Here is a 12983-nt window from a genome sequence, read left to right on the forward strand (position 1 = left end):
TGCAGATAGCTTTATTTTTGAGTTAATCAGCAATAACTGCTTGGGATTCCTAGGGCCAGGAATTAATGTCAAACACAACATTTCTATCTCACTGCAGTGGAAATATGAAGAAACAGATTACTGTATGGATTTTACTGTATTGGCCCTACCAATGGCAGGGGCTTGGAGCTTGATGATTCCTAAGGTCCCTTCCAACCCAAGCCAATCTATGATTCTATGAAATACTAAATAGGCCTTTTCCTTCCTTCCTTCCTTCCTTCCTTCCTTCCTTCCTTCCTTCCTTCCTTCCTTCCTTCCTTCCTTCCTTCCTTCCTTCCTTCCTTCCTTCCTTCCTTCCTTCCTTCCTTCCTTCCTTCCTTCCTTCCTTCCTTCCTTCCTTCCTTCCTTCCTTCCTTCCTTCCTTCCTTCCTTCCTTCCTTCCTTCCTTCCTTCCTTCCTTCCTTCCTTCCTTCCTTCCTTCCTTCCTTCCTTCCTTCCTTCCTTCCTTCCTTCCTTCCTTCCTTCCTTCCTTCCTTCCTTCCTTCCTTCCTTCCTTCCTTCCTTCCTTCCTTCCTTCCTTCCTTCCTTCCTTCCTTCCTTCCTTCCTTCCTTCCTTCCTTCCTTCCTTCCTTCCTTCCTTCCTTCCTTCCTTCCTTCCTTCCTTCCTTCCTTCCTTCCTTCCTTCCTTCCTTCCTTCCTTCCTTCCTTCCTTCCTTCCTTCCTTCCTTCCTTCCTTCCTTCCTTCCTTCCTTCCTTCCTTCCTTCCTTCCTTCCTTCCTTCCTTCCTTCCTTCCTTCCTTCCTTCCTTCCTTCCTTCCTTCCTTCCTTCCTTCCTTCCTTCCTTCCTTCCTTCCTTCCTTCCTTCCTTCCTTCCTTCCTTCCTTCCTTCCTTCCTTCCTTCCTTCCTTCCTTCCTTCCTTCCTTCCTTCCTTCCTTCCTTCCTTCCTTCCTTCCTTCCTTCCTTCCTTCCTTCCTTCCTTCCTTCCTTCCTTCCTTCCTTCCTTCCTTCCTTCCTTCCTTCCTTCCTTCCTTCCTTCCTTCCTTCCTTCCTTCCTTCCTTCCTTCCTTCCTTCCTTCCTTCCTTCCTTCCTTCCTTCCTTCCTTCCTTCCTTCCTTCCTTCCTTCCTTCCTTCCTTCCTTCCTTCCTTCCTTCCTTCCTTCCTTCCTTCCTTCCTTCCTTCCTTCCTTCCTTCCTTCCTTCCTTCCTTCCTTCCTTCCTTCCTTCCTTCCTTCCTTCCTTCCTTCCTTCCTTCCTTCCTTCCTTCCTTCCTTCCTTCCTTCCTTCCTTCCTTCCTTCCTTCCTTCCTTCCTTCCTTCCTTCCTTCCTTCCTTCCTTCCTTCCTTCCTTCCTTCCTTCCTTCCTTCCTTCCTTCCTTCCTTCCTTCCTTCCTTCCTTCCTTCCTTCCTTCCTTCCTTCCTTCCTTCCTTCCTTCCTTCCTTCCTTCCTTCCTTCCTTCCTTCCTTCCTTCCTTCCTTCCTTCCTTCCTTCCTTCCTTCCTTCCTTCCTTCCTTCCTTCCTTCCTTCCTTCCTTCCTTCCTTCCTTCCTTCCTTCCTTCCTTCCTTCCTTCCTTCCTTCCTTCCTTCCTTCCTTCCTTCCTTCCTTCCTTCCTTCCTTCCTTCCTTCCTTCCTTCCTTCCTTCCTTCCTTCCTTCCTTCCTTCCTTCCTTCCTTCCTTCCTTCCTTCCTTCCTTCCTTCCTTCCTTCCTTCCTTCCTTCCTTCCTTCCTTCCTTCCTTCCTTCCTTCCTTCCTTCCTTCCTTCCTTCCTTCCTTCCTTCCTTCCTTCCTTCCTTCCTTCCTTCCTTCCTTCCTTCCTTCCTTCCTTCCTTCCTTCCTTCCTTCCTTCCTTCCTTCCTTCCTTCCTTCCTTCCTTCCTTCCTTCCTTCCTTCCTTCCTTCCTTCCTTCCTTCCTTCCTTCCTTCCTTCCTTCCTTTTTTTCCTACCAATATCTCACAAGAGCAGACAGGTTGGGACAGGGTTTTTTAAATGAATGAATAAACTTGACCGTGCAGACACCCAGCCCCTGCCTCGGTCTGGTTTTAGCAATTACTAATTGCTTTTGTGAACATGACAGAGCAGGAGGGACAGGGTAGTGTGCCCTTTTCCTCCATCACTGTAAAAAGTAATGAAAAAGATAATTACAGTTTGAAATCATATAATGTTTAATGGATTTCTGGGATTACTTCAGCTGTTATGCCACAGTATGTTTTGATCTAACACTGAACAGGGTGGAGGGAGATTTTGCTCTCAGTTACAGCGATCTAAATAGACAGGAAAGGCATCACACAGCAATAAAAGTGAGCTGAATTTGCTCACTTTAGTGAAGCTAATGCTTTTCCTACATGCTCCTCAAATTACCGCCTGGTTAGTTAAAAGGAGAACCATTCCAGTATTGATCACAAAATTGTTGGGATGAAGCAACATTTTAAAAATTAATGCCCGTTTCTCATTTCCTAATGATCTCCACCTGGAACTTCACCTAGTCCTGGCTAGTGAGGAACACAACGCAGGTCAGCGTAAGTTATGCCCTAAACTATCTGAATCTTAGTCATGGTTTAAAAAAGGCTTCAATGAAGGAAGGCCTCCAAAAGAGGGGAAATAACAGGTATCCAGAACCTGGAAGAATGACAAGAATCACTGTTCACAAGTGCCTGTGTTTGCATCAGACAGCCATACTCTCGAGCTGTGATCAGCCATTCCCACAAAAACCAAATGCCACCTGCACCACATGGTTCCCCTTCTCTATGGGGAAGGTGCCATACACAGGAGGGAATGGTCTTTAAGCTACCAGGTGGACGCCTGAAGAAGTTAAGGCTCAGTGTGGCTGAGTGCTTTCACCACAGTGCTGTCAAACTCCAAATCATAACTTTGCAAAGAAAGGAGTGTCACTGTGGAGGGGAGGGCAAAGGAGGAGCACAGGGTTCTGCTACTGTCATGTTTTATTTAACTTTTTTTCTGACACTCCTGCTTGTGATGCTGTCCCCATACACACACAGCCCATAGCTCAGCCAGTGACTGATGTCTACTGGGTCCATGAAAAGAATCTGTGCTGAGACATTCCCCTCCATGGCAACTCAATTAGGTCTAGTGTGGGGTTTTTGAGAGCTGTCTTTCAGGAGCCAGAATGAAAACTGCACTTCTGGGCTGGGACCTTCCCTTCCTGAAGTCCCCTGTATGCTCCTAATCCTCCTATCAGTGATTACACTCTACTGATTAGCAGTGTAAGAGGTACCGATTACCACTGAACACAAAAAATAATACTTGGCATTTACATAGTGCTATTCAAGTGTAAAGTGCTTTACATAATTAACCATGCTGGGATTGCCTTCACTGCACCACTGCAATAGTCTATTCCAAAATACTTTAGAAAGATGCACATGAAAAACTACCAAGCAGAGCAGTAAATACGGATCTCTGGGATCATTTTGCTTTTGTCCTCAGCCCCCAGCACTTTGAGCATGCTGACTTCAACACTACATCAAGCCAGTGCATGGGAATTTCAATGTTGCCATGTTAGGAAAGAGTGATGGAACATGGCTACTGATGGCACTTCCCTGTTATCTTCTGGGCTCTCAAGAACTAGCTGACATCTGAAACTTAGAAGACCCCCTTTTAGACACTAATAGGTTTCAAGACCAAAGTAGTCTGTAGCAATGCATATACCACAGACTATCAAGCCCAACCTTGTCACTCAACAAGACCATTTCTTTTAGAAAAAACCCAGTCCACAGCTCAGAGGAGGATCCAGCATCCTGCTGCACAATGGCACTTTACCATCAATTATTTCTGTTGTACTGTTTTAGCTCTCAGATCAATAGCAGCGTCTTCTGCTTTCAAAAACCATATCCCTTCCTGCTCTCTTTAAGGACTGCAAGCACATCCCTACTTCACCTTTTGCTGGTTACAGAAAGCTTTTTGAATTTCTCACCACAAACTGAATGTCTGAAGTTCTGATTGCTTGTATTAATATTTACTTCAAATTTACTGTACTAATATTTCTTTCAAATATCTTAGTAAATGTTACTACATAATAAAGTTAGGAGTAGAGCTGCTGTATCTTGTCTGAAACAAGCAATTACCTTAAACATTTTCTCTGCACTTCATACAGCTCACGGTTGGCCCGGCACTTTGAAACATATTTCTTTTAGCAGCAGTGTAGATCTTCTCCTATCCAGTCATAGAATTGGAAGAGAAAAATAAGACCAAGTTTTGCAAAACACTGAGTGCCCTTAACAAAGAAACCGTCCACATACAATTGCTAGGATGCAGGATGGGTAAGCTGGCTTGCTGGACCTGAGCTGTTTTAAGAATTTCATACATAGCCTCTCTGCTGCACTCAGTGCAGACAGGACACTCAGCCCCAAAGATCCCAAAGATGCACACAGATGAGCAAACCAATGCCTTCCTCCTGGTAGTGATCCTGAACATTCAACCTCCCAAACCCTTCCTTGGCTGACTGCACTGGAAGGATGGGCCAGAGGTTGTTTAAGACATCAGAGGCAAAACTGAACCCTGCGTGTCTGTACTGTGCTATCACCTCTGGAAGGAAAAGCTCTGAGAAAGCTACACAAGACTTTCAGAGAGAAACCAAGGCAGCACAAGTGCTTCTTCCTAAAGCTGAAGAAAAGTTGATACATGTTCTTCATTCAAGAAGTATTGCTCAGATCAGAAAGATCATACCACAAGCAATAAATGCGTCAAATATGAAAATAGAAGGACAGAACTAATAAACCTGGACTGTAAGTGATGGCATTTCCTCAGCAAGTTGGACAAGGGCAAAAGGGAAAAGGCAGCTATGGAGTTGAGGTTTGCCTTGTGAGACAAACACTGGCAGAGTGTTGTCAGAGAATTGGAAGGATGTGACAGCGGTGGTAACACAGCAAAAAGTGTTCCCAGCCCATCTGTGATGGAGAGTGACTGAACTCTGCTGGGAAAATAATGCACTGACTGTAGGAGGAGGTTGCAAACACCACGGACAGTTTCCATTTTCTACAATAGCTATAAAGGGAAACAAGGCAGAAACACATTGGATTCAAGGTGTTTGTTATCATGCTATCATTGTTCACTCCAATATCAGTTATCATTTCAACTTTAAAGAGAAGATTTCCTGTTTGACCCTCTACTCTACTCTCCGCACAGCAATCAAAGTGGTATTTAGGTGTCAACACATTATAAATATTTAACAGAAATAAGCTAACCCGGCAAATGAGAAATAAACAAAATCAACATTTGCAACAGAGAGCATTTTAGTTGCTAGTGTGCTCACTGGATAAGAGGAAGAGGTTGGTGTGGGATCTAGGGGTTTAATTAGGTTCAAACTCAGAATATGCTGTTTCAGAACCCAGAGGGTAAAGAGGAAGGGAAAATAAATAAATAAATCAGACTTACATCTGTTTGAATGATGCTCCACGCATTAGTTAGGCCGATATTTCCATCTGTCCCATACAAATGAAGCCCTTTCTTCAGATCCCGCTGAGCATACTTGTCAATCTGAAACAACAAAAGACACAAAACTCAACATTTGCTGAGTACAACATTTCAAAATCAAAGTGCAGGGATGGAGATATCAGAACACAGCCAGATACTGAAGCAAACAAAAAGTTAGCTGGCCTTCCTCCTGTATAACTGGTATCTATTACAGGTATCTGAGTTTTGTAGGGAACACAAGGAGCTCCTATTCAAAGTGAATGCTCATGTTTTCCACTGCAGACCTCCAGAACACCTTTTCCCTTCTCATTTAATCACCAAGGTGCAATAGAGAGGAAGTAAATAATAAATGGATATTCACAGTTTAACCTGATGTTTCCGCTGGAAATGAAAAGCATTGAGTAGCGCTACTCATATATGCTCATACACTCCCATTCCCTGCTCCATTGGGTGCTTCCCATTGCTGCTGGTCTGATGAACAGCAGAGGTACGGCAGGAATGAGAGGCAGACCTGTTCCTTCTCTATCAGTCTGCTATAAACTCAACTGACAAATACGGTGCCACTCAGATCTTTTTGCTGCAACAGTGAAAATAATAAAACAAATGGACTGTTTGCTTCATGGGGGCAATGTAAGTTAATGCACACTCCTCTTTCATATCAGAAAACAGACATATAAGGGATTCCTTACTGAATGCCCCTCAGACAGCAGCTGCTTCAGTCAAGGGCATCTAAAATGAAACCACTGCTAGCTTGGAGTTAACAGAGGGCATAAAGCTATTTTTCTTCTATCACACACCAAGATTTCCCATTGACGTTCTTTGGTCAGAACTTGTTTTGTTTTCTCCAAGAAAGAGAAGTGGATGCAAAGCAGTTCTCACAGCGTAAAACAAGAATTCCAAACCCTTTTTATTATTATGGGGGTAAATGTAATATTGCTCAACTAAGAGGGTAAATGTAAAGTTACTCAACAACGTGACCCTACAACAAACTGCAGCCTCAAAAGGTCATCACATCCAAAAAATCTCTGCTTCATTGTGCACAGGTTCTGCTTGGTGTCTCCAATTCTTTCACTCTGTTCCTACAAGTTAACTGCAACCAAGATGAGCCACCAATAAAATACAGCTTTAGGACAGTACACGAAAAAGCTACCTCTTATTCTCAATACCTTGATAGTCTCATGGATGACCATGAGACCATGATTTGCTACCACTGCAAATCACTGTGTAAGCTGCTTCTGATATTATGCAGGGGTTATACACGGTCACTGGAACGTCAATTAGAAGAGAAAAGCAAAGCTGAGAGCTATCATTAAGCTTGAGGTTAGTTGAGAAAATTACAGGCAATAAATGATAAGCTTATATGCACCTGAGATTCCTAGTCTTCATTTAAGAATTAGACTGAACTGAGTTTCAGCTCTTCATATACCCTCAGTGTACATCCCTGTGCCTTGACTGGACCTGGTCTCAAGCAGAACCATCAGTTAGGATGGTTCAAGAGAAGCTTGGAAATGTAGTTAGTGTCCTACAGAGATACTGAGATAGATTGATTGTTGAAAAACTAATTTGAAAAGGGACAGGTGAAGAGGAACAGCATGGCTGAGGGCAGATATCTGGCTATTAGATTTATTGCCTTGAAGACAAAAGAGAAAGGTCTACTTGGAATATTAATTTATCACACTTAACAAGATCTGCCCTGCAAAGTCAGAGAGCTACACATCAGCCCACTCTTCCCATCACCACTAATCTGGAAGAAGGGGGAAGAGGTCAAATGAAATAGTGATGTTTCTCTGAAATCTAAGTGGCATGCCACCAGAAGAATGCAATACATGCAGTTTGCATTTCTATGCTCAAATTTTGCTTGGAAAACCAATGCGGTGCCTCAGCATGGTAATCCTTTTACCTGGGCTCACAGGCTGCCATCATTAAGGCAATCTTCATGCCCTGCTTGAGATCAATAATGTTTAATAACTTACAATCAGCATTTATAAAGTATTTCAGGATCAAAAGTAATGTTTTGTTAGTTTGCATGTGCTTTAGCACGGTCTCAGCAGATTGCCTCTACATGCATTCCTGCTCTTCCTTTCTACCTCCAGAAGACTCACTAATCAGCAACCTGCAGAGACAAAGAATACCCTCTCTTCCTCATAAAACTAACCACTTTTCCTGGCACAGGGAGTGTTCACAGCATAAAATTCTTGCATAACTAGTAACAGCTTTCCATATTTCAGAAACTGAGCAGAACGCTACTCAAGAAAACATGTATTTCAAGACCAGTTCCTGGTATTTCAAAGCAACAGCATCAAGTCCCTCAGTACCAATTTGTGAGCACTGTGTGGCCCACTATTATTATTTGTCAGTTTAGAAATAAGTGCTTGTTTGAATCTTGTTTAGAAGAGGATACAAGTGTTTTATAATCCCTCACTACACGTGTGTCTCATTTCCTCCCTCAGCTCCAGGCAGTCATCAACTTGTTGCAGCTTCAAAGGAGACAGGCATACAGATGTTGTGAAACAGCACCCTCCAGATCTCTTCCCTTTTTTATTCCATGCCCACTCGCATAGGGAGCTATCTGAAAGTCTTGTAGGCTAATGTATATATACACACAAATATACATAGCTTTATGTCTGAGTGACTATAAATGTATCATTTTACACAGTTCTTCACGATTGTTTCTAGCTGATCTTCTAACCAACCTGCTCTGAATGTACCACAGAGCACATTCTCTGAACAGCAATTGATTTAAAACCTTTCTCAAAGAGCTGCTCCTCAAAGCACTCCCACTCTCCTGTTTGCTTCTGCTAGGGTCAGAAGGTTGTTCAGCATCCCCTGAAGCCTTCCACCCTGCCAAGCCAATGAGGCCGTGCCATAACTCTTCCAGCTATCAGTATGGTCAGCTTGCAGGGATGAATTCTGCACATCTGACTACAGTGAAGATCCAGAAAAAGTTAAAGGGTAAAAGTTTTGACCTGCAAAAGCTCTTACAGATGCTGATGTTTCCACAAGACAATAAAAAACTGCCAGAACTGATATGAAGATACAGTCAGAAAATGGATGTGAGAGCACAGAGCATAACTTTGTGCAGCACAACAGGGGCTGAGCTCTTTTGCGTCAGGAGGAAGGGAAATGGGTCTTTGGTCCCTTATCATTTGTGTCTGCAGTAGGGGTAACAGCATGAAATAACACACCATTTATGCCTCCTCTGCTTCCAGCCAGCTACACAGAGCCCTTTTCTCTTACTGCATGTACATCAGCTGGTCAGTCTTGATACCAGCAGACTTGGACTTCTAACAGCAAACATATTAAACAGGACCCCTACTCTTATTCAGGCTACATCTCACACATTGTTCACACGTGCTTCTCCTATTAAAAGCACATTAGCCTTTTCTTGAATAACCTGCCTATGAGGTTATAAGACGGATGTTTTTTCTTACCTAACTGAAATGCTGCTTGAAGTCCCAGACACAAGTCCTGCTGGTTTTGACCAGAGAGGGTTAAGCAAAACTCAACACCTACTTCTGGAACATGGCTGACAAATACTCCTCCAGATAATTACATTTCCTGTTAGCCTAGATTTTGTTTGCTCCTCAAAATATTTTAATAGCAGGAACTTTCAAATATATCTTTACACTGATCTAACTGTATACTTGATTTAAATGAAAAAAACCACCTCACCAAACACCCCCAGCTGTCTCTTCTACCTTCCATTTGAGTTTTTCAGAAAGTGATCTTCCTGGAAAATGAGAAGCTGCAGCAGAGTGATTCATCAAGTCTGCTGGCAAACGAACCCACCCAGCACTCCCCAATCTGTCAACTTCTCTTGTTTGTCTCTGTGCTACCAGCCCTTAGCCCAGCAAAACAGCTCTTGCAAAACAGGGACTGTGGGTACTTTGTTAAATATTCTGTGATTGGATTCTGCTGCGTTCTCCCATACACAAGCCACGTCTTTCACAGAGTGCAACTCTTCCGGAGGAGCACAATGAAGCATAATAAAGAACTCCCAGCAGGAAGACTGTTGCCCTAAATGAGCTGTCTATTTTTAGTCATGTAGAATACCAGGGATTTCTGCAGAGAGGTTAGACAAGCAAGAACCTTTTATGAATCTGGAACTGAAGCAGAGAAAAATCCATTTTCTCCTTGGGATTCATCAGGAAAATGATGAGAAAGGAGCGAGCTTCCACCAGGCACCACTTTCATACCAATTCCTACAACTTCTGGCTTCAGACACATTGGAGTCGTATTCCTGTTTATCAGCACCATCAGATTTCAGCATTGGTTTTGCTAACAGAAATTTACCGTGTCCTGCTGCTTACTGTGGAAATTCACTCACTACAAAGCAGTGCAACATGCCAGTGGGGCACACATATGACTTGCACTTAACCTAAGCTTGCTGAGACTAGCCCAATTATTTTTCCACTGACTTCCATCAGTCCCTATTTTGTCTCTTAACTATCTCATTACACTATTAAAAAGACTTTCTAAAAAATCACATACTGCTCTAAGGTAGACAAGTGACGTGTAGAGAGTTCCATGCAATGGGGTCAGTCAGTATCTGAAAGGGAGAGAAGAGCTGAGACAGGACAGGAGAGTAACTGCAGCAGTTACTGCTCAGGGCTCAGGAAAGTGGCTGGAAGCAGCTGATGTAGTGTGAGCAATGGGCAGGGATCTGCCCGGGCCTTGTCGACAACAAAACAGTGGCAGAATGTCCCATAAACACCTTTCATAAACCTGTGTATAAGTTCAGGCCGAATTTAGAAGTGGTTTCCTCATAATCTGTATTCCCTTGAGATAGCTACTTAAGCTGTAGCAATTTCTCTCACTCTGCCTAAATAAAAGGCTTTGGAGTTTATCTACTTACTGTTAAAGCATGACACAGAAGGCAAATACTGCTCCCAAAGAAGTCTGGTCCTCTAATTTTGTTGCTGATAAGGAGGAAGTGCTTTGGAGCAAAACTTCTTGGAAAGTTGTATCCGTGCAGAACACAGGTCTTACCAATATTTACAATTAGAGTGATACATGTCTTCGATTAAGCTGAAGCCATGGCAATACTAAAGAGCCAAAGCCTTCCTGCTGCCCCAGCACACTGAAGGGAGGGAAGGGGGGCTTGTGCACTCCTCTCCAGAAGAAAGGCCAAAAGGAGCCATGGGTATTATCTCATTTTCAACTTGCTGCCAGCATGTCACTTGTATTCTGGCACAGCCTTTAGGCAAAGGCCAGACAGAGGATGCCAGCAGAGCAGCAACCCCAGCTTGCTAACGCACAGGTAAATAGAGGCTTTTAATTTCAAGCCTCACTGCTTCCCTGCCACATCATGAACAAAACATTTTACCCAGCCAGCCCCCAGACTGGCCAAAGCCACTTCGGCAGCGTTTCAATATAGGTAAGTAAATATTCCTGACCTTTCTGGTGATTGCTTCCCTTGCCTCTCTGCCTCTCCACTGGGGTAGGAGAAGCCACAAGGAAATGACAAAATCTCCAATAGTTTCCCATTGGGCAAAACTTTACATTTAATGCCCCGATAATCATTCTCTACAAATAGCAGGGAGTAGGAAATCGAATGTAAACAGAAAGCTCCTAATCTATAAGGTCATTTGTAGGAGCTCTCTTGCCTGCTAAGAAGAGATGAGATTGATTGTACCAACAGGCAAGACTTGTTTTAAATGAGATGTCCCCAAGCCTGTCTACAACAGCAAGAAGCTCAGAACAATACATGTTTTCTTCAGCACTGAATGCCTCCTTATACCATCTGCCCATAAACTGAAATCATCATAAGAATTTACTGTAAAGACTACTGAGGTAAGGAGGGAGCACTGCATGAATTCTGGTTGATGTTTGGTGGTCAAGGTACAACACAGACAATTCTTGACAATGTCACTCGTCCTACACAGCATCTCCAGGATGCTGCAGTCAGCTCTCAGAGATACCCTCTTCCTCACTTCCTTCCCACATGTGAGGCACCTCCACAACTTAACAGTTTTTGTAATTGCTTCCTGAAACACAGCAAGCCACTGGCTTAATGAATTCTCATTTTCTAATTTGACTGCAAAAGCCTACATCGGGAATCAAACCTTTTTTTTAGGGATCCTGCGCATTTGCTGCAAAGCTTAATGGCTTTCCATGGCTTTAAAGCCACATTTGAATGCCAAAACCAACCTGGGATGTGAAGCCTCGTACAAAAAAAAGAGCTAAGTAGTAGAATTACCACTGGGAAGGACATTGACCCTCCTGACACTGACAAGGTTAAATTCAGGTCCATCACAAAGCAGAAGAAGGATCATTTACACCTTGAACTGGCCTGGAGAGGGAAGCTGGTGAAACTATGAGTCCAACCACATGCTCCAACAAGAACTAAAAAGTTGCAATAGTTTTCATTATAAAAAAGTGCTGATAAGAAAGCCAAAGAACCTCGGTTTTCTAATCAGTTTTTCCCCAGACTGTGGTTTGGTCCCAGGAAGTTTCACCAATCTTTTGGCTGTAGGCTCAGAAGCACAGAAGGAAATGGCAAGGCACCTGACATTGCAGATAGCTGAGGCTGCAAGAAAGGAAGCCCCTGAATCCATTCTATCATAACACCAATGGATCCCAACAGTGGCTTTACTGCTCCTTTCTTTTATAGAGATCACAAGTCTAGCAAGTCATTAGGCTTTGCATCTCAAAACTTTTGTGCAAGAACAACTCAAAAGTTCCCACCAATTTACACCTCATTTTCATAGTATTTTTCAAATGATTCCTTTACAGTCCAAGGGGAGAGAGCCATTTTCTCACTGCTCCATAAAAAGCAATTGTTTAGCTCCCTATCATGGCTGGAGCAAGAGGAAAGTATGCTTTTCTTTAGCCAAGGAGGTCATTGCAATCTAATCTGTTCTTATGCTCAGCAACAGCTGATTAACTTGTGCATTAGGTCCCCAAGCTTGTTTAAATAAAGTACACAGTAACTAGCTCAGAGATAAGAGCTCAAAATATTAAGATGCAGATGTAGCTATGCATATTCTTAGCTTGATACTGAATTCTATAGCATTAATCCAATAGCACATTTGATACTTATTTAAGAGGATGTGTACAGCCAGCTCTGTCTTCCATGGCACCCAATGCACGGGCACTCCCCAGTGAGATTGTCCTCAATCTCCTTAAAAACAAACAAACACTCCAAACCAACAGAAAAACAACCTTGATTTCTTTTCAGTAAGCCTAGGAATAAAATGTTTAAACATGAATTCTTGGTTGCTGCTTCTTGTTTCGAAACAGTCTACATGCTGCAGTGAGCACAGAGGCTGGCTTAGTTACGTAAAACGAGGCAGGTAAAACAAATCAATTACCTTCAGAAAAGACTAACACAGAAAATTAATTACTAAGATATTAAGTCAATTCTTCTTGAACATTATGCATTTTGAGTGACAAAGTCCACCAGCACATCAGAGGAATTTCAAGTAGCTGAAAACTAAAGAGCATGCTCTTTTGTGAAATATGGAATTAATAATAAAGCACTAGGGACACATTTTACACTGATTCCTTATAAGGAACTTTTTGTTTACATTTAAATAAATTCTTTTTCAGGTTATTAAAATGGCTGGGGAAAATGAT

The 12983-nt window shown here is 42.8% G+C and overlaps 2 protein-coding genes across 18 annotated transcripts in view; one reads left to right on the forward strand and one right to left on the reverse strand.

The window, feature by feature from the left end:
- CHID1 (chitinase domain containing 1) overlaps positions 1-12983 on the forward strand; it is a 262547-nt gene that overhangs the window by 118618 nt on the left and 130946 nt on the right. The gene's annotated exons all lie outside the window — the stretch shown is intronic.
- TSPAN4 (tetraspanin 4) overlaps positions 1-12983 on the reverse strand; it is a 380904-nt gene that overhangs the window by 11928 nt on the left and 355993 nt on the right. For all 17 annotated transcript variants that reach the window (XM_085548324.1, XM_015863754.3, XM_085548323.1 and 14 more), the window contains one exon: positions 5367-5468. In XM_085548324.1, coding sequence (XP_085404450.1) covers positions 5367-5468 — 102 coding nt within the window. The remainder of the gene's footprint in view (positions 1-5366; positions 5469-12983) is intronic.

This window comes from Coturnix japonica, chromosome 5 (genome assembly GCF_054131305.1).
Source record: "Coturnix japonica strain WE chromosome 5, WE-NBRP24, whole genome shotgun sequence".
In the NCBI taxonomy this organism is placed as follows: domain Eukaryota; kingdom Metazoa; phylum Chordata; class Aves; order Galliformes; family Phasianidae; genus Coturnix; species Coturnix japonica.